This window comes from Pelmatolapia mariae, linkage group LG10_11, assembly GCF_036321145.2.
Source record: "Pelmatolapia mariae isolate MD_Pm_ZW linkage group LG10_11, Pm_UMD_F_2, whole genome shotgun sequence".
NCBI lineage: Eukaryota > Metazoa > Chordata > Actinopteri > Cichliformes > Cichlidae > Pelmatolapia > Pelmatolapia mariae.
This window is the reverse complement of record NC_086236.1, coordinates 39734325-39755872: the sequence shown is the minus strand read 5'-3', so window position 1 is coordinate 39755872 and position 21548 is coordinate 39734325. Positions and strand designations below refer to the sequence as shown.

General features: G+C 41.1%; 1 protein-coding gene across 4 annotated transcripts in view; it reads left to right on the top strand.

Moving 5' to 3' along the window:
- tsnare1 (T-SNARE Domain Containing 1) overlaps window positions 1-21548 on the top strand; it is a 242069-nt gene that overhangs the window by 113580 nt on the left and 106941 nt on the right. For all 4 annotated transcript variants that reach the window (XM_063487893.1, XM_063487894.1, XM_063487895.1 and 1 more), the window contains exons 5-7: window positions 19290-19380; window positions 19487-19561; window positions 19730-19786. In XM_063487893.1, coding sequence (XP_063343963.1) covers window positions 19290-19380; window positions 19487-19561; window positions 19730-19786 — 223 coding nt within the window. The remainder of the gene's footprint in view (window positions 1-19289; window positions 19381-19486; window positions 19562-19729; window positions 19787-21548) is intronic.

The window sequence follows — 21548 nt, the reverse complement described above, 5'->3', positions numbered from 1 at the left end:
GAGTCTTACTAGCTTACTTACAACTGGGCTCGTCAGTCACTATTTTTGGCTGCAATGGTTATTATTATATTTACATGCTTCCAGCTCCCGTTTCTGCTCGGTGACAACTCGTACTTTTTGACTCTCCTTTTTCTCCCTCCCTCGCTCACAGACACATCACGGGTATGGCAGTCCATTCTCCCTGCAGCACGGACTACACTGCCCATGATGCTATGTTCTTTAGGGCTACGCCTGTAACACTCTGCCTATTGCCTTCTTATTAAATAATTTTTGTGAATAATTTGTAAAAATGTTTCTTCACGTCATTATGTGGGATGCAAGTAGAGGTGACATGGGCCGCGAGATTGAGACACAGGCATTAGAGCCTCTTAATGTGTGTTTTGTTTGGGTAGAGAGGGCATAGCCTAACATATGAAACAGGAAAATTAATTTCAAAAAAGTAACTGTATTCTGAATACCACCTTTTTAAACGGAAACTGTAACAGAATACAGTTACTCATATTTTGTATTTTAAATACGTAACGGCGGTGCATGTATTCCGTTACTCCCCAACACTGTTAGGATGTCACCAAACAATAACTTAACTACAGAGTTCTTAAACTGTCTGTATCACACAACATGCAATGTTATTATTATTATTACTACAATTCCATTTAAAATATGGATAAGCAACACCAGCATGGCAGATAGCTGCAGTCCAGTGACTTGAATTAGTGACTTGAAGCCTCGCAGACAGGTCCCGGTGTCTGCACACTTGCCAATCAAAGCAGCCACACTGTAACTTAAATCAGCATCCAAACAGTATCCAGATGGATGATTTATAAAGTGATTTGCCACTCTACAGTTGTTCTGAATGATCTGTAGAGACAGAAACATTTTGGACATGCTTTTTTTGGATTCAGTCTCTTGTGGCTGTTAGAGTTTTTGTCACGTACGAGGATGTTGACTGGATTAAACTAAATGAGATACTTTCTGTTAAGTAGCAAGTTAACTGTTTGGCTCATGTTAAACTTTGGAAACAAAGAAAACAGACAGACTTTACTTAGTTCTTTATGCTAAGCTAGGCTAAAAATATCCTGACTTCAGAGCTGTACACTGATCCTCAACAATAGTGTACATTTCACAAAAGATGCCGTTTTGCTTTAAAAATATTATACATTAAAGTTGCATATTGTATAAAATGCAATAAACATTCCCTGTTGCTATGAGATAATTATTCACTTTCTCTGTTTAGTCAGAAAGTTCCAGCTACACTGAAATCACATCAGAGATTAGGAATAACAATCAGTTCTTACGAGTACACTATACCAAAGCATTGAAATCTAACTTTAGTCCAGACTTTGACTAGGCCACTTCAAAACCTTCAAAACAGGATTTTCTGGTAGAGACCAGAATTCAAGTCAGTTTCTGAAGCAGCAAAACAGCACCAGACCATCACACTACAACCACCATGTTTGACAGTTGGTGTGAGGTTGTTTTTATGAAATGCTGTATTACTTTTATTTTAGATATAACGTAAACACCAACCTTTCAAAATGTTCAGCTTTTGTTTTGTCATTCCACAGCGTATTTTTCCAAAAGTCTTTGGGATTATCTTGCTGTTTTTGATCAACAGTGGTTTTTGCCTTGGAACCTTCCCCTGAATGTCAATTTTGCCTATTCTCTTCTTATTGCTGAACCGTGAACATTGACCTTAACTGAGAAAATCTAGAACTTTAGATCAAATCAATAAGTGAAAATGTTATTTATATAGGACTACAGATCAACAACAACATGTGCAAAATAAAAACAGCCCCAGCATAGTCTCTCTCTCTCTCTCTCTCTCTCTGTGTCTCACACACACACACAGATAGCAGTGTGTGCTGTCAGTGAGGAAAAAACAGGGACTAGGTAACAACATTAAATGAATAAATAAATAAATGCAAAAGATTAGAAAGCAATACATAAATAATACATAAATAAATAATAATAAAAACAATAAATAATTAAAACAAGGCAAAAGGTGTGAGCAAATAAAAGCCAGCTCATAAAGGTTAACATTGTCTGTTATCCTCAGCTCTTCTCTACAGTAACTTGAGAGGAAAAACCTGCCAAAAAATGGGCATTTACTCTCTCAGTCGTCTTGAGGTGATAAGTAGTCTTAGTTACCCTTCTTTGTTGCCCAAAAGTAAGATCTGGGCAACTTTTGGGCAACAAAGAACAAAGACGGGCTTTGGGCTCTCTGGGTTTCAGTACTAATAACTAAAACTTCTGTTTTATCCTGGTTGAGCTGTAAAAAGTTTTAATTTCTTTTTATTACCAGATATACAATTTAAAAAGCCTATAGGCCTAGGGCAGGGGTGGGCAATCTCAGTCCACGAGGGCCGGTGTCCCTGCAGGTTTTAGATGTGTCCTCGAACCAACACAGCTGATTTAAATGGCTAAATTAGCTCCTCAACATGTCCTGAAGTTCTAACGAACTAATCATGTGATTCAGGTGTGCTGACCCAAGGTGAGATCTAAAACCTGCAGGGACACCGGCCCTCGTGGACTGAGATTGCCCACCCCTGGCCTAAGGTCATCAGGAGACACAACCAAGTAAAGCTGGGTGTCATCAGCATAATCACAGAAGTTAATGGAAAAAGTGTTGGACCTAAAGTTTAACATTAGAGAGACAAATCAAATTGTGAAGTCTGTTTAGAATGGAGTGGTCTACATTATCAAAGACAGCAGTTTAATAAAGTAGAACTAAAACTGAGAGCCTGTTCTGACTCATATTGAAGGACATTTAAGATCTTGGCTAATGTAGTTTCTGTACTGTGGTTAGACTACAACTCAGACTGATATTTCTTGTTTATGTTGTAAGAAATAAAAAAATATGTAACTGATTAGAAACAAGTTTTTCAGAAATTCTACTTAAAAATGATGGATTTGCCAGTGGCCAACCTAGTTCAGCACAGAAGTATCCAGGTTGTCTTGACGCATGCTCAGTCATCCAGGAAGGAAGTCCTGAAAAGTTGATTCTGTTCATCTGGATGTAGCATTTTCAATGGGAGAAATTTTTTGTCACTCATCCTAGTGACTTATTTAGTCTCAGCTAACACCATCCCAGCTGGACATTTGTCAAAGCTGAGAAGGCACCTAAAAAATGGTCCCAGGCGATCCAGGGGAGAAGATGGACAACTCCTGCCTAAGCGAAAACCCTCAGTAATCCTTATGTGTCAGGAGTATCGGAACAGTTGAGACACATTTTTTGTAAACACCAAGGCTCTGTGGTTTAAACCCCAAAACACGCTGCGCCAAAAATTGGTCCAACCCAAGGATCGGGTCCCCCGACACAAACAGAGTAACATAGTGTACTCTGTGTCAGGAGGATTGGCAGGATTCATACATCAGGGAAACCAAACAACCTCTGGCGAAGCACCTATTTCACATACAAAGGTCAGTTCTACAGGCAGAAACATGGGTGTGCCATGGGTTCCCCAGTTTCACCCATCGTGGCCAATTTGTACATGGAAGAAGTGGAAAAGAGGGCTTTGCTATCTACCCTGGAACACCACCAAGCCATTGGTTCAGATATGTGGATGACACCTGGGTGAAAATCAAATCTCAGGACGTACCACAATTTACGGATCACATTAACTCGGTGGACCGACGCATCAAATTCACCAGGGAGGATATGAAAAGTGGCAGGTTAGCCTTCTTAGACTGTGAGATTTCCATCAGTAATGGGGGACATCTAAAAGCTGACGTGTACCGTAAACCTACACATACGGATCAGTATTTAAGGTTTGACTCTCATCATCCACTGGAGCATAAACTGGGTGTCATCAGGACGCTACAACACAGAGCGAACACCATCCCCACTGACACAGCAGCCAGGGAGGCAGAAGAACAGCACATCAAGAAGGCCCTGAGTAAATGTGGTTATCCCAGCTGGACTTTTGTCAAAGCTGGGAAGGCTCCTAAAGAAAGCTCCAGCCGATCCAGGAGAGAAGGACAACCGCTGACTAAGCGAAAACCTGTAGTGATCCCGTATTGATTGATTGATTGATTGATCATACTTTATTCATCCCGAAGGAAATTGGATTAACGCTGACAGCCATGCCAGCGCCATAATGTATGGCATATGTGTCATTTTTTCTAAACACCGGGTCTCTGTGGCTTTTAAACCCCAAAACACGCTGCGCCAAAAACTGGTCCACCCCAAGGATCGGGTCCCCCGACACAAACAGAATAACATAATGTACGCTGTTAAGTGCCAGGAGGATTGCCAGGATTTATACATCGGGGAAACCAAACAACCTCTGGCGAAGTGGATGGCACAGCACAGAAGAGCTACCTCGTCAGGCCAGGACTCTGCAGTCTATTTACACCTACAGGCCAGTGGACACTCTTTCAATGATGAGGATGTACACATTTTTTTTTTTTCTCGTTTGGCTCTCAGCGAAGGCGGTCGCACTTTCTCCTCTCCTCCTTCCCCTATCTTCCCTGCTCAGCCGCTTATGTCCTTGTCTTGTCTCGTGTTTTCCTTCTTACTTCCCTGGAACACTCTCTCACAGTCTGTGTCTAAAACCTAAAGAGAACTATGGATTTGATCAACTGGTCTCTGAATGCTATTGACACCCTCTTCTCAACGAGAAGTTTGGGCTCGGGAGAGCCTGAGTGCCCTGGAGGGACTTTCCCTGCCGGATACACGATGGACGGGTGGCAGAAATGGAGGATCGTGTGCCTGGCGGAACTGTCGATCGAGGACGCTGAAGATATCTACCTATTCGGAACCATGATAACAGGGTTCTTGCTGATCGGAGCTGGCTTGGTCCTGGCTTATCGGAGAATTAAGACAGCGGAACCGGCTGCTCAAACCCCCACAAAGCTGCCTGCTGAGATTGAATTGACGGGACGAGGCGCGGCTTCTCAGAAAGGGCTCACAGACGGGGACATGGTCAAGAGCTTGGAGGCTATTGCGGCTGCAGTGAATACTCAGAATAACATCTCTGAGCAGATACTGGGTCACATCAGGGAAGAATCAGCTCAAATCAACAACAATGGGCGGAAGCAGGAATACATCACGGATCAGTTGGCTGCAGTCGTGAGGTCTCAGAATCTGCTCTGTGAGCAAAGGATTGACAAGACCACGGAATTGAAAGTAAACAACATCATGTAGAAACTGGCGGCTATCCAACGGGAGATGGAGAGACCAGTGTCGGTGTGCTAAAGCAAAAACAGCTCGAAATTCTCATGAGTTGTTGGAAAGAAATCGCCATCTTAATGCGGCTACCCCCTCCGGCGCCAGCTGCGGGCTCAAGGCTGGAGCCGAACAAAACAATCCCTGATAACGACTATGTTGACACTGTTCCTCCCCATTCCATGCAAGGCCACCTGGGTTGGCTGGTAGACTGTTTACTTAGCCTGGTAGGGCGAAGGACACTGTCTCCGCTGAACTATGGACACGCAAACACATACACTTACACTGATATGCAGACAATCACCCCCCTCCCTGTCCAAACGCCTTCCACGCTTGTTTCCTCTGGGGGAGCACGGCAGGTCTACGTGTGGCGCTGGATAAGATAGCGACATGCGAGGCGGCTGCTGGGTTCGCTTCAGATTACTGCTGACCCATCACCCTACTGTGTGGCCTGTGTGGCTTGTTATGTCTTCACAATGTTGTGCTGTGGACATTTATGTGCTTTTTGTGCAGAGGAGTTTTTTTTGTTTCCTGTTCCCATGCTGTTCCACCACGGAGGCACAGCATGAGAAGGGGTCTCTTTTTTTCCTCTTGTACTTTCCCGTTGTAATGTACATTTCAATGTTTTTCTTCTCCAACGCTACCAATCTCCGACTTGTATCCCATGTAATGTCTGTGTGTGTATGTAAGGTCGGGGGGGGGGGGGGGGGGGGGTCCCATTTCACCGCAGGGCAACCTGCATGTGACAAATAAAGCCTTGATTGATTGACATCCTGGACAGGGAGGAACGCTGGTTTGAGGGCGGAGTCAAGGAGGCCATTTACGTGAAAAGGGAAAGACCATCTCTGAATCGAGGAGGGGGCCTAAGGGTACCTCTTTCACCATCTTACAATGCTGTGATTGCAGCCATTCCCCAACTCTCTGTGAATGGTACTCATGGCCATTGATCAGTGGTTATTGATCAATGGTCTTTGATCTGTGGTTGTTAATCAATGTTCATGACAGTTCGCATATTAATGATCAAGAAAATTACCTTACAGCCCATTGTTTGCCAGTGGGGCTAGTTTCAGTCATTATGCAAATGTGCTGTTTAAAAGGTTGGGGAAACCTGCAGTCAGCTGAGACTGAAGAAGTCATTTGGTTGAGTAATAAAAGTATCCGGTAGTATCCAAGCTATTTCTGAGGTTTTACCACAGCAGTCCTGAGCGCTGTGGCATATAGTGCTGCCATTCTCCCTTCTGTTAACTCCAACCCTTCAGTTCAGATCAACATTTGTCCATATTTATCTAATCCCAGTAACATCCCTAAATTGTCACTTTTGAGAGAGAAACTGGCAGTGACAAGCTGACTTAGTCGGTCAATGCGTATGCAAAATGGCAGTTTAGTAATAGTACATCACCTCGGTATATTCTGCACTTGATGGTGACTTGGGCAATTCCCTTTGAGTTGGCTTCCAGTGTCTTCGTCCACAGTTCCTTTTAGTTCCTGATTAATGTTATTAGCACACTATCAACCTTGTGCACTGCCAAGCACTCCAGTATCCATCTGTGAAGCACTAAGACATAGCGCCTTGAGGCGACTGTTGTTGTGATTTGGCGCTATATAAATAAAATATAATTGAATTGAATTGAGTTGAATTGAATTGAATTGAATTGAATTAAAGACATAGACGGTCTTGTAGTCAATATGCCAATGCTCGTATGTTGGTCTCCCTGGTCTTAGAGTCATGATGTACTGTTTTATCAACCAGGAGTTTGCTGCTTTGGCCCATTGGTTACTACAATGCTTAATAGGAGCTACCATGTTGTGGGAAGGCAGGTTATCAGCCAGTAGTTTGATAGTGTTACATCTTTATGGGTATCCTTCATGATAAGGATTGTTCTTCTCAGTGTTAGCCAGTCTGGATGAATACCCCTTTATTTGTGCTACCAGGCAGTCATGCAGTGCTCTTCAGCCAGTTATCATCAATCAGGTCCTGATTAGGGATGGACTGATCCGATATCACGTATCGGTATCAGTCCAATACTGACCTAAATTACTGGATCGGATTTTGGAGAGAAATAAAAAATGTAATCTGATCCATTAAATATCACGAAAGCATCTCACAAAACTTTCGACATGGCGTAACTCAGGTCATAACCTTGGCACGTCGGAGCAGTATGCATCATGTGATAGAGCGGCTGTGGCGTGCGAGACCTGTCGCCGGCCTGGTTGAGCATTTGGACTGGAGCCTCGCTACCAAACCGGCATTTCATCTCCGAGAAAGTTATCCCAGGGAGAAGTAAAGCAAGTGTGTAAGTTCATCTCTGAATGTTTGTAACGCATTCCCACGTTAAGCTTAACAACCAATACATGGAGCTACTGCCTCTTCTCTCTCTCTCTCCTGTTGCTACTTCAATCATGAAACTGATCAATGATCAGCTGATCGTCTTTTCTGTCGCGAGTCTGTCTCTCTTGTTTGTTTTTGGCCCACTTTGCACCAAAAAGAGGAAACAAGCGGCTAAACAACAGCAGCACGTTTAAGCTTGATAAGCTGTTGTTAGAATTTACTTAATATTACTTTCTACACCAGGATCCTTTTCTACGTAGCTGACGGCTGGTAACTGTGCAGGGGCGGGTCTAGCAAAGCTTTGCCAGGGGGGCAGGTAGGGCATTAACAGGGAAAAGGGGGGTACAAAGAAATACTTTTCTTTCTTATTCTCATTTAAAATGTCTAGTTTTTAATAAATAATTATCTGAAACTTACACCCAAAGTTTTAATCTGATGTAAAATGTATTGAAGTCCATTACTGTATATCACATGTGTCAAACTCAAGGCCCGCGGGCCACATCTGGCCGGGCGGACATTTATATCTGGCCCGCGAGATCATTTTATATAGATTTATTATTATTCTTATGCATGGCCCGGCAATATGAGGCGCTAATAACACACAAACTACAGATCCCAAAATGCAGCTCTGCAGCCTCCTTGCCAAGTGCTAGGCTAGCTGGGAACATTCCCGCGTCAATCAAGTCAAACTTCTGTTATTGCAAAGCTTGCCCCTCACAATGGCGAAGAGAAAAGTTGATTCTGAAAGCAGAGCCTTTCAGCGCCAGTGGGTGACTGAATATATGTTTACAAACATTGCCGGTAAACCCGTGTGTCTTATTAGTGGAGCTAATGTGGCTGTAATCAAGGAATTTAATTTAAGACGGCACTACGAGACAAAACGTCAGGATAAGCTGAAAAACCTAAATGCAGAGCAGAAACTACAGAAAGTAGAAGAGCTAAAGAAGAATCTAACATTTCAGCAGATGTTTTACACCAGAGCAAAATCACAAAGTGAAGCTGTTGTGAAAGCAAGTTTTATTGTTGCAGAGGAGATAGCCAAATCAGCCCAGCCATTTACCGAGAGAGAGTTTCTGAAGAGCTGCATGATGAAGGTGTGCGACGTCTTGTGTCCAGACAAAACGCAGATTTTGGCAAATGTGAGCCTGAGCAGAAACGTATGTCAAAGTGTAACCGACATGAGCCACAGCCACCTGAGCTCAGCAAGGAAATATACTGTCAAGGCCTATGACTCGATATATATATATATGTATGTATATATATATATATATATATATATATATATATATATATATATATATATATATATATATATCAATCAACACCTACGCCCTACCTGTGATCAGGTACCCTGCTGGGGTAATAGGCTGGCCAAAGGAGGAGATAGAAGCCACTGACATAAAGACAAGAAAGCTCCTGACCATGCATGGAGCGTTTCACCCCAAGTCCAGCATCCTGAGGCTGTACGCTAAGCGGAAGGAAGGAGGCCGGGGACTGGTGAGTGTCAGCACCACAGTCCAGGATGAGACAAGGAACATCCACGAATACATCACAAAGATGGCCCCAACTGACAGCATACTCAGTGAATACCTCAGGCAGCAGAAACCCAAGAACGAGGAGGAAGGCGAGGAACCATCATGGAAGGACAGGCCCCTGCACGGTATGTACCACCGGCAGATAGAGGAGGTGGCTGATATCCAGAAATCCTACCAGTGGCTCGACAAAGCTGGACTGAAAGACAGCACAGAGGCACTAATCATGGCAGCACAGGAACAAGCATTGAGCACAAGATCCATAGAGGCTGGGGTCTATCACACCAGGCAAGACCCCAGGTGCAGGCTGTGTAAAGATGCCCCAGAGACAATACAGCACATAACAGCAGGGTGCAAGATGCTAGCAGGCAAGGCATACGTGGAACGCCATAACCAAGTGGCCGGCATAGTGTACAGGAACATCTGTGCCGAATATAACCTGGAAGTCCCGAGGTCAAAATGGGAGATGCCCCCAAGGGTGATAGAGGATGACCGAGCTAAGATCCTGTGGGACTTCCAGATACAGACGGACAAAATGGTGGTGGCTAACCAACCGGACATAGTGGTGGTAGACAAACAGAAGAAGACGGCCGTAGTGATCGATGTAGCGGTTCCGAATGACAGCAACATCAGGAAGAAGGAACACGAGAAGCTCGAGAAATACCAAGGGCTCAGAGAAGAGCTCGAGAGGATGTGGAGGGTGAAGGTGACGGTGGTCCCAGTGGTAATCGGAGCACTAGGTGCGGTGACTCCCAAGCTAAGCGAGTGGCTCCAGCAGATCCCGGGAACAACATCGGAGATCTCTGTCCAGAAGAGCGCAGTCCTAGGAACAGCTAAGATACTGCGCAGGACCCTCAAGCTCCCAGGCCTCTGGTAGAGGACCCGAGCTTGAAGGATTGACCGCCCACAGAGGCGAGTGGGGAATTTAATTTTTTTTATGTGTGTGTGTATATATATCTTTTTTTTTCCTCCATTCTGTCCTGATCCTCATTTGTTTTTAGGTAGGAAATGAAAAATTATTTAGACCTGGAACTGCTTAACTATATCACACATAACAACCAAATAGCTGGAATCACCACTCATCATACTCTGCCAGGGCAAAATGAAAGGAAAACATGATGGTCATCTTTTCAGGCTGAGATTAACAGTGTGTGGATGCACCTCATATTACTCCTCCACTCTTACACAACAAGCCAGCATCCACTCTGCCTCTCAAACCCACGTTAATGTTCATCTCTCATACCATATAGCCATGTGTTGCTAACAGTAGGTGTACTTTCTGCACATCTAAATGTCAGATGGATTTCAAAAACTGCAGTTCTGTGTGTGTGTTTGTGTGTATGTGATGATATGTAAATTGAACTGTACTTTTATGGTACACTCACTGAAAGTCTGTTTCAATAAGCACTTGAAATACATCTCTGCAAATGTAAATATAAAATGTCAAGTGTGATTTGGAATAGACACTGCATGTGAAATCAGCATGTAAGGCATGGAACATTTTCTAAAGGAGGAATGCTGTTAACGGAACCCTGCAGAGTTTTCTTGTAAACAACCACAGTTATATTTATTTTTTTCTTACCAGATTGCACTGTGAATTCAAAAGGCTTAAGAAAAATAGTTAAATTAATTCTATATGCAAACCTCATTCTTTGAATCTGTGCTACCATAAATGTTCAGTCTTGACCTCTCTGAAGAGCAGCATGCTGAGGAGCTTTCAAAATCTTTGCCTCGCAGTCTTCAGTGAATTAAATAATTTGCGTGTCCTTATAATGCTTTTTTAACATTAGCAGCTCTACAAAGCATTGTACAATATAATTCTCATTCACCTCTCCACACACTAGTGGTTGCTATGAAGGGTAGCATGCTAGTGTAGTAGCTCTTGATAGCCATCCATCCATCCATCTAGCCATTTATCCAGAAAATGAATCGAGGGATGTAAAAGATTATAGACAGACTTTATTTTTAAGCTACTATAAGCTAGAGTATTCACTGTGGCACTGAGAGCAGGAGAGCTATTATGGCAAAGCAGTCATTTAGAATTTTACTAAAGGGATGGGAAAGTTGTCATTTCTTTAGGTGTATTCAAATTCATTCATATATTGAAATATGTTGAAAAAGTTAACTAATGTATGAGTACATTACAAGAGGTCCTAACCTTTTAGTTGTGTGCTATTGCAGAAGAGGCCTCAGTGAGATAATGTAAATCAGGGTGCCAATCAGTCCTGAAACATAAAAGCTTGCAGCTGCTGTCAGAAGTTTACATACACTCATCATGGCCAGCAAAACAAGTTATCACATAATAAAAACAATCTTTAAAAGATTAAAAAAGATTTTCTCTAGCCTAGCCACTCCAAATGAAAATGTTATCTTCTTCCACTTTCAGCGCTGTTGCCTGTTTGTTAGTGCTACTCTCTTCAAACCATACCATCTTGTAAATCTTGCCTTTCGCTCTTGCTGCTATCCTGTCACAAATTACCTCTGACAATCACCTGCACCCACTCCATCCTGCCTGCATTCTCTTCTTAACCTCTTGCATTGTTTTAGATGGTTGACCCCAGGTATTTAAACTCATCTACTTTCACCATCTCTACTCCTTGCATTTTCATCTTTTGACCTGTCTCCCTCTCAATGACAAATATGTGAGAAACTTTCATTGCTTTACTCTCCAGAGTATACTTCCACTCATACAGGTGCTCTTCCACTTGCTCCCTACTCTACGCGAAGGGCCTCAGAGGTGATCCTTTTGTAATCCCACCCTCATTTTGGACCCATCTCACACTCCTACTGCAAACCTTACCACTGTCTCATTGTCCTCGTACATGTCCGCACTTACCTCACATACATTCTTTGCTACTTGTGACGTCCTCACGTAGCGCCACAGTTCCTCTCATGGTAACTGTGTTACTACCTGGAAGTTACATTTATTCTTCTTATATACATTCAAAATAATCACCAAGTTAAGGTGGTCTTATTTTACATTCCCATGGCATGCAGAATTATAGGCCTGAGTGATGTACATAACATTTTAAAAATAGAGAAAAGGAAGCACAAAAAAGCTAAACCTTTAAAGCATCCTATGGGGTTATTAAAAAAACAGCACTGAGTTACGGTTGTATACACTGATTTTTAATGAAAACAACGCAGCAGCATAATCAATATCATACCTCTCCACTTAGTGAATGCTGACTTGGTACAAATGTTCTGCATTGTTATCTGTGCCAGTGGGAGGTCAATGTAAAAAACAAATACAGTTAGTGGTTTAATCCTTGTTACAGCCCAGTCAAGCTCTGTTGTAAAGCATTGTAACTACGATTTCACTCGGAGAACAGCACCACTCCTCCACCACGTGCGTCCTCCACACTCATCCTCCTCCATTCCTCACACCTCCCCCTGCAGCCAGCTGCTCTCAGGCTCCTCAGTTCTCCTTCACTAGTCAGTCAGACCTCAAAGGAATATGAAACACCAACCAGGCAGGAGAAACACACAACTGAGGTGACTGATTGAAATTCACAGTGTGAGTGGCTCCAGTCTTTTGCATGCTGTTTTTGGCTGCTTAGTTCTCAAGCTTGTTGTGAGGGAAGACTGTGACTAGCAGATGTATCACTGTGCAGCGATACTGCAAAGGTCCTCTTGGGGTCCTCAGAAGTGGGCGAGCTCTGATTGTTTGGTAACAGCGTGTTGATGGTGGGCAGGGTTTTACTGACTCATGGATGATCCATTAGAGATCATCAGAAGAGCTCAGACTATATTTTAGATGATGGTTGCAAGTTTTAAAGGATTCCCTTTATTGGCTTTTTAAGGCAGACTTGTAAATGAATTCCTATTAAAAAGTGGCCCCTGACTGAGTTACCAGTCAGTGAACAGAGTTTATGTCTGCACTCAGTATGGAGGAAACTCCAGACATATGACTTACCAGTGATTATTTGAGTACTGTCTCAGTAGGAAGTAAAATAAAATGGCTTTCATAGAAGTTTTGTTGAAAGAAAATAATTAAGCCAAGAGAAATATTTTGAAACTGTTGTTGAGGCCTGAATGAAACTAAAATGTAATAGATGCAGAAAATAAACAGCCAAAGATACCTGAAAAAGGCAAAGCCATCTAAAGGCTTCCTTTCAGATGGCTTTGCATTTACCCTAAGGTAATAGTTAGTTATTAATTAATTACTAAACTTAGATATTGCCAAAAGTACTTGCTCATGTGCCATCGCGTATATGAACTCAAGTGGTATCTCATTCTTAATCCACAGGATTTAATATGATGCCGGCCCACTATTTGCAGCTATAATAGCTTCAACTGTTTTGGGAAGGATTTCCACAAGGTTTAGTAGTATGTTCTGGGGAATCTTTGACCATTCTTCTCGCAGCATATTTGTGACATCAGACACTGATGTTGGATGAGAAGGCTTGGTTCACAATCTCTGCTCCAGTTCATCCAAAAGGTGTCCTTTCAGGCTGATGTCAGGACTCTGAGCAGGCCAGACAAGTTTTCCCACACTACTCATCCAGATTTTTATGGACCATGCTTTGTGCACCAGTGCACAAAGTTGGGAGCGAGAAATTGTCTAAAATGTCTTGTTATGCTGAAGCATTAAGAGTTCCTTTCAGTGGAACTGAAAAACAACCCCCCAACACAATCCCCCATCCACCTAACTTTACACCTGGCACAATGCAGACAGATAAGTACTGTTCTCCTGGCAACCGCCAATCCTATACCTGTCCATCAGATTGCCAAACTCTGCCTTAGTATCTGCTGACTCTGCTCTATGATTTTAAATGCCTACCACTTTGTGTCTGAGTGGCTGTTGTTCCCAATGACTTCCATGTTTTTATAATATACCATATTTTCCGCACTATAAGGCGCACTTAAAATCTAATTTTCTCAAAAATTGACAGTGCGCCTTATGTATGAATTCTGGTTGTGCTTACTGACCTTGAACTGATTTTATGTGGTACACGGTGCCTCAAAATCTGTCAAAAAATGTTTCAGTCTGACTTTGGTAAGCTAGGAAGCTGCACTGCTTGATGGATTGCCGGAGCATTACGGCTACCGTAGTCAGCAGCCTTGCAGAGTAATCTGGGTCCAAAACTCCGTCCATTCAGGTCCCAAAGTCAAACGAACACTGCAGCATCACTGAGAGTTAAAACTGTCTAACTTCTTTCATCTTTAATAAAATGATCAGTGTTGCTGCTTTACCAGGTGTAACAATTAAATTTAACATCCAGGCATCCATGAAATCAGAATTTATTAAATTTAACGGAGTTAGAAGTTAGCAGGAAGTTAGCTCGCTTGTTTCCATCTAAACATGATATAGCATGTTCTGACTGAGAGATTTCTGAAAAAATTAAAACGTACAGCTCTGCTATCACTTCCAACATAAATGAAGGCAGAAAACTAAACATCAGTGATGTTTGTAGGGTTACTGAAGTTGGGCTAGCTGGTATATAATGATGTGCTACGTGATCGCTAGCGACACAGCTATGTTAGCATAACATAAACACAGAGAAGCTGGAGGATGAACGCTAACTTTTTTCCATTCGATAAAAGTTAACGTGAGGGTTCCTGATGGTTAGGGACAAATGCAATCACATGGCAGGATGCTGTAAACGGACCAAACTTCAGTCAGGAGAACAACTGAGATAATTCATCCACAATGCGAGGTTAGTCATTAATATACTGCAACAACATGGGAATAGAGTAGCTGGAGAGAATTCAACATTAATGAATCAGTGGTATGGAAGAGGAAGCAAGTAAATGAGTTGAGTAAAGTTTGACTTATCTGACTTTGTTTTGCTTAATGCACCTTATAATCTGGTGCGCCTTTATGTATGACAACAGACCCATTTATCGACAGTGCGCCTTATGGTCTGAAAAATATGTTAACAGTTGACTGTGGAATATTTAGAAGCAAGGAAATTTCAGGATTTGTAGATCTTTATTGATTTATCAACCTATATCAGACTCCTTTCTCAAAGTTTTACTCTTCCAGAGTAAATAGACATGGAGATTTCTCACCTGTCATTGAGAACTGAGGTAAAAAGTGGCCTTCTACAGATGGTGAAAAACTCCGGGGAAGATCTGGATCCATTTTAGTAGTAGTAGTAGAAACATGTCAGCTACTGCTGTTGTGGGGTGCAGTCTAAATTCAATGTTTCTGATCATTCCTGGCTGACTAAAGCATGATTGTCTTAAGGCAGCCACTGTCGCTGGGATTATTTACTTGAATTGGGAGGGGTCAGAAAATAGAAGTAATTTGGTTGGAATCTGCAATCTACTGACATGTAGTGGTGAAATTTCACACACTGTAACTTACAAAAAGGTCAGCATTGACCTATCTATGCTATAGATTTGGTTTAGCCTCATGCTAAATATGCTAATTTAGCATCTTGCCCAATTTAACCTTAAAAAAACAAACTTTTTTTGTCCTTTTTCTGTATATGTTCTAATGCGATGAGATGTATAAACACAAGGATATAGGAAGACATAGACCACTGTATTTCACCACATAAAAATCTTCAGCAAGTGCGACACACACACAAAATTACTTTTTACTTTGTGTGACAGATTTTCTGCTAGTGAGATTGTCTTGACACTCTGACAGCTTGTGCGATAGATTTGTTACTTCTGTCAGAGATTTTAATTTATTTATATTTTTTTCTTATTGGCACAAAGAGCTCTCTAATATATACACCATATGTATATATTAGTTGTGCCTTGTGATGTTAAATTGATTAATTGTAATATTTTGTATTTTACTGATTATAATACTATTTGCAGCAATTAGAACCAGACTTTACCATTCACCTGATTGGAAGTGGGATGTATATGTACTCTAAAAGCCGATTAGGAAAGCTATGGCATTGCCACCCACTGTCTTGGTGGTAATTTGCACCAGCATTCAGTACTGAAATTAGTAAATATCATGTGGCTCAGAAGGCACTTTTCCAAACACCATCATTACATTCGAGATGGAGGACATCTCAAATTTGTACAAGATGTACCTAGAAAGTGAGCACATTATTATCCACTGGTTTGATTTGGAGATGATTTGAAATCTAGAGAATGTCTTTATGTTCAAGGACATATTTTTTCCAATTGAAGCTAAGCACTTCTAAGCTAAGCAGGACGAAGCAGCACTGAGCATCATTTGCATATTAGTACAATGTGCAAAGGCAACAACTGAGGGCATGATTCTTAGTGGCAATATACTGATATCTATGGTGAGTGGGGTTAGCGTTAGAGTGGGTAATGTCCAGTTTCATGAACAGTACTGTTTAGCAGCTGAAAACTGATCAAATTCTTATGACTGGATTTGGACTATACATTTCTAACAGAGGAAATTAAGGATAGAATTAAAGAAAGAATACAGGTTCCATGTCATGTTGCTGTTGCTGCTCATTTTTAAATGTGTTTTGTATTGTATGTAAGTGCAGTATAAAATCATTGGGGAATGTACAGTGCAAAGTACACAACTGCAAAGATTTTTTCTCATTCCTTAAGATCCCTTATGTACCAGCCATACAACTCTGCTGTGTCACCTTAGTGGCTAACATGACAGAGCATTAGCTGGATGTGATTTTAAACTAATCCTTCACGTCTTTTGCTGCCTTATGGCTAAATGGTGATGCATCAGGGTGAAGTTTAGCATTTCTTAATCTTTTTTTATATGTGCGTATATGTGTGTGTGTGTGTGCACTCTGTCTGAGTCTGGTGTGTGTAAGCATTCTAATCATGCAGCCTACTGTTATGGCTGATCATATAGAAAAATCAATACCAAAACTTAGAAATCTGTGATTTTATACAGGAGGGGAAATCATTTGATTACATGGTGAATTTGTATGTTTGGTTACTTAAAACTGAACAGTCTGTAATTTTTTATGGTCGTTTCATTTAAATGGGGGGAGAAAGAATATCAACCAAAAATCCAAAAGAAGCACATTACATAAAAGTTGTGAACTGATTTTTGTCCCATCTTTCTCCCCTCACCCCCAACTGGTCAGACTCGGGTCTGGCTCTGCTGAAGGTTTCTTCCTGTTAAAATTAGTTTTTCATTCCCAATTTACCAAGTGCTTGCTCACAGGTCGTTGTCTGACTGTTGGGTTTTTTACTGGATTATTGTAGCTTACAGTATAATGAGCCTGGAGGTGACTGATTTGACACTTGATCAGTTGATACCAAAGTAGTTGATTTTGATTTCATCTGACGAACGCACTTTCTCCCAGGCATTCTATGAATTGTTTAGATGTTAACTGGCAAACTTAAAATGAGCCTGTACATGTGCCATCTTGAGTAGGGGACCTTGAGGCAGTTGCAAGATTTCATTTCAACGTATGTGTGTTACCAATGGTGGTCTTATTGACTATGGTATACTTTAAACACATCAGGAGAAATCAGAAGTATTTGTAATTGATTCATTGATTGATTGATTGTAATCCCAATCAGTGGGAGCCAGAATTCTGGCTGGGTTAATATATATATATATATATATATATATATATATATATATATATATATATATATATATATATATATACTTCTTTAACTCATCGAGTTAAAACGAATTCATGGTTTTAACCAGAAGGTCAATCTGAAAAAACATTAAAATGGCTACAACTGTTACTCTGATCAAGTCTGACAACTATCAACTATAACAGAAGTTATAGTAGAAGATTGGAGACTTTTGTGATTCATATACATATGTCGTAGCATTTGTATTTGTAGTATTTGTATTAGTACTAAACACATCGTCTGGCATACATGGAAATAAGGAGAAAAGAGAAGGCCAGTTTTACTGGATGTAAAATTCCTTTAAACTGTGTTTTTTTACCATGTGACTAAAATGCACCTTGCCCTTAAGTGGTTAACTGGTGATTGGACAGGTGTTAAGAGGTTAAAGTCTTAAATCTTGATTAAATAATAAATATGAAACTTCTGCACAGAAACAATTCTTCTCTATTACGACTTTGGTCAGGAGAAGTTATTGGCTGCAGTCCAATTTAATTATTTCTTTACAGTAAAACTTTTATTTTAAGCAGCAAAATTAACTTCAACCTCTTCTAACTTCCATGGCTTTATAACCGTCTTTAACCCTGTTCCACACAGATAATAGCTGGTGTTTTTCAGACGTCCCCCCGTGACACTTTGTTTTTTCTCACAACAGACAGTGACATGCTCCTTCCGGGCTAGTCCACTGGAACCTGCTTGTCCACCCGTTCTTCCACCAGCTTTATGTAGATCAATATTTGAGTAGCTGCAACAGAGGTGTGTTTGTGGAGCTCCCTATCTCTGTGGGGCAGCCTGTTATAGTGTCAGGTTTGGAGGATGGAAGTTCAGGGTGTGTGTAAGCCCAGGATGACCTGACAGCTTAGATATTTAATAACTGTCTTAACCTGGCCTTCCAGCGGATGTGCTGCAGAGTTATGAATATGGCTGCACTTTCAACCTTACACCCCAGCGGGGCTTGAAAGGAAAAAACATGAAAGAACAGAGAAGATTTGGCTTTTACACTCTTCACCTCTATCATACTGCTGGTAATAGTCAGTCTCTCCACTGGTCAAATGTAATCTCAACCCACACATACCTGAGGGTAAGGTTGCTCAAAGTCCCAGAAGAGTTAGTCAAAAGGGTTAGCTTTTTTTATATAATGTTGTAATTAATTTTTTTGGGAAAACAAGTTTTCTTCTACCTCAAGAATATCTGCCTTTAAATACTTTGTTTAGGTATTTAAAGTCACAATTTTCAAAGCTGGCAGCAGGAGCATCCATCCATCCATAGCTTGGGCTACTCCAAGACAAGGATGTATCTGCAGTAAGATATATTATTCAGTATTTACTGTTGAGAAAGAGCGAGAGAAACACAAGACTTTTTGCAGTACTAGGGTCCTAGCTGTTCTAAATGGAACAGTCCTGTTTTTCCTGGACCAGAAAGGACCTTACGTGGACACTACGCAGAATAGTAATAGTCCACAATGAGACTGTGTTGGATTATCTGACACTTCCCTGTTGTACATATTACACAGACGTCTTATCTGATAAACATGTGTTGTGATTCGTATTTGGCAGAGGTATTTAAAATAAAATCCTTCTTAACAACCATCAAATTGGTGTAGTAGCACTTTCAAAATCAAATATAGATTTATATACACACATACACATTCTCTGGTTATAGATTATTATAGTAATACAGTATTGGCATATCTAATGTCTTCTCAATCTTTAGTAAATGTACTCTCTTTTTGCTTTCACACCATGTTTTTTTCCAGGCACTCCACTCAGCAGCAAACCAACAAAGTCATCACCAGCACAAGCCAACTAATCAAACAGCTCTCTGATATAATCAGTGGCTCTTCACGGGTATTTTATGCTCCCTTTCCTCCCTCACTGAATATTAGTTTGAAGAATAAACAGTAGATTAAACAACATTTGAGCTAAATGAATCTAATTCTGTTTTGTTGCACAGCAAGACCGTCTGCGACTGACCAGACTAAAGACTGAGCTCTCTGAGTCTGTGCAGCGATATGGGGATCTCCAGAAGGTATTTACATGTTGAATGCACTCCTTTGACACCTGAAATTGATGCTATGGTCATTTAATTTTACTAAAAAGAGAACTAAAGAGATGCTGTTCCGCAGATACAAAGTCACATTTGTGCTACTTGTTGTGAGAGTCCTTGACCCTGTCTCCTCATATGCTCCTCTTTCAGAAAATTGCGGAACGCTCAAGGGCCCTGCTCCCTCCAGCACAGAAAGACAAGAAGAAGGTGAGCTGATACGGAGAGCAAAATGCTCCTTTTGTTTCACTGTCATTCGTAACAAAGTAGGATGATGAGATGGCATTTCTCCGCTCAGCTGCATTCTCACAAGGGCTCCTTTGAAGCTCAGTCTGGTCTCTTCCACTCTGTTATAATACAGTGGACTCCATTCATCACATCCCGCTCTTGTGTGCTGTGAAATTTCTTTCATCTGATTCTAATTTTGTCACCGGTGACAGTTTATTTTCACCATGTGGCCCAGCGAGAGCCAAAAGATGGGAGCTTGTGTTGAAGATATTAAAGTAACTCCTCATAGCCTGCCTGTGCACAGTTCCTTATCCCTGATTACTGAAACCAGACCATATGAAGTTAAATGTATTGAATATCCTTTGTGCATGAGATGGCTGCATGTGCACAAGTAATAAAACAGCAAATTTATCAAGGTGACTTTACGCATGTGCTTCAGGTTTGGTTCAGCACTTGCTGTAGAAACACAATTACCAAGCATAAAATATAAATATTCAACCCAAACGGTGGTGTTTTAAAGGGAACCTGTTATAATCATTTTAGATGCTGGATGCTCAGATTTATCTAAGAAACCTCCCCAGACAGAAACTCTTTGTTCGCCCTTCAGACTTCGTATCACAAACGAGGGCAAAGCGAAGAGCTCAATTGTGATTTGCACCAGTTTTAACCTTCAAATATGTGATCCTTCCCCCCCCCCCCCCAATTATGCCAGTTTTAGAAATCCTTCCTAATGTTTTCTCACATGTGAAGGCTGGTGAATCAAAACAGCCCATTAAAATATTCATACAAGTAAAACTACTAACATGTTAAACATTATGTAATAATGTCGAAACCTGTTTATTCAGGTTCAAAACCTACTTGTCATGTGAGAAGTTAATAATAAAATATTTGTCAGATGTCCTCTCGTTTCTTATGGTAGTTTATTGTGCGTTATGTGTGTTATTAGCTTTCAGCTTGTTAACTGACATGAGGGGAATACTACATTGGAAGCTCAACACAGCCAAGCTTTATTTGCATTAGCTGGATTGACAAAACCTAAAACCCCAGTCAGAGGTAACAGGTATGACAGCGTTTATCAGTTTTGATGGTTAAGTCAGGCTTTGTGCTTCAGACTCTGTTCAGGCCCAAAGGGGCGGATCACGTGCCATATGACTCTTCTTCTGCATAAAAAACAGTTATGAAGCTATGAAGAACATTAGAAAAATAACAGTAAATGTAATACACTGGCATCACAGGCTTAAAGGACTTACCAGGGTGTACACTACCTCTCGGCCCAGCAGCTGGACTTGTTTTCAGCCCCTCCGTGACCATGAATTGGATAAGCAAAGAAAATAAAATTCAACATTGCTGCAAAAAACACAAGTATTTAATGCTGCAGAAAATCATTAATTTGGGGATTTAGTGCGAAGAACAGAAAATAAATATTTAAATTCCAGTTAATTATTTAAACACTGAGTTATTTCTAAGGTGACAGCCACACATTAGAGCTGTGACACCTTAAACTGGATGCATTTAAACAGTAATGCATACCATGCCATACGCTGATAAAGGAGATGTGGAAATTAGTTTATTTTGTCACCGATCAAAGTGAAATTCATTTTATTGGTTGAAGAGGTATTCTTGGTACGTGTTCTGTATTCTGTTAACTGCAGCAGTATAAAACAAACTTTGAACCAAGTTTAAAAACATTTTTACCTTTTCTGCATCATCAGTGGAGTTCATGTGGATTCAAGTGACAATGTGA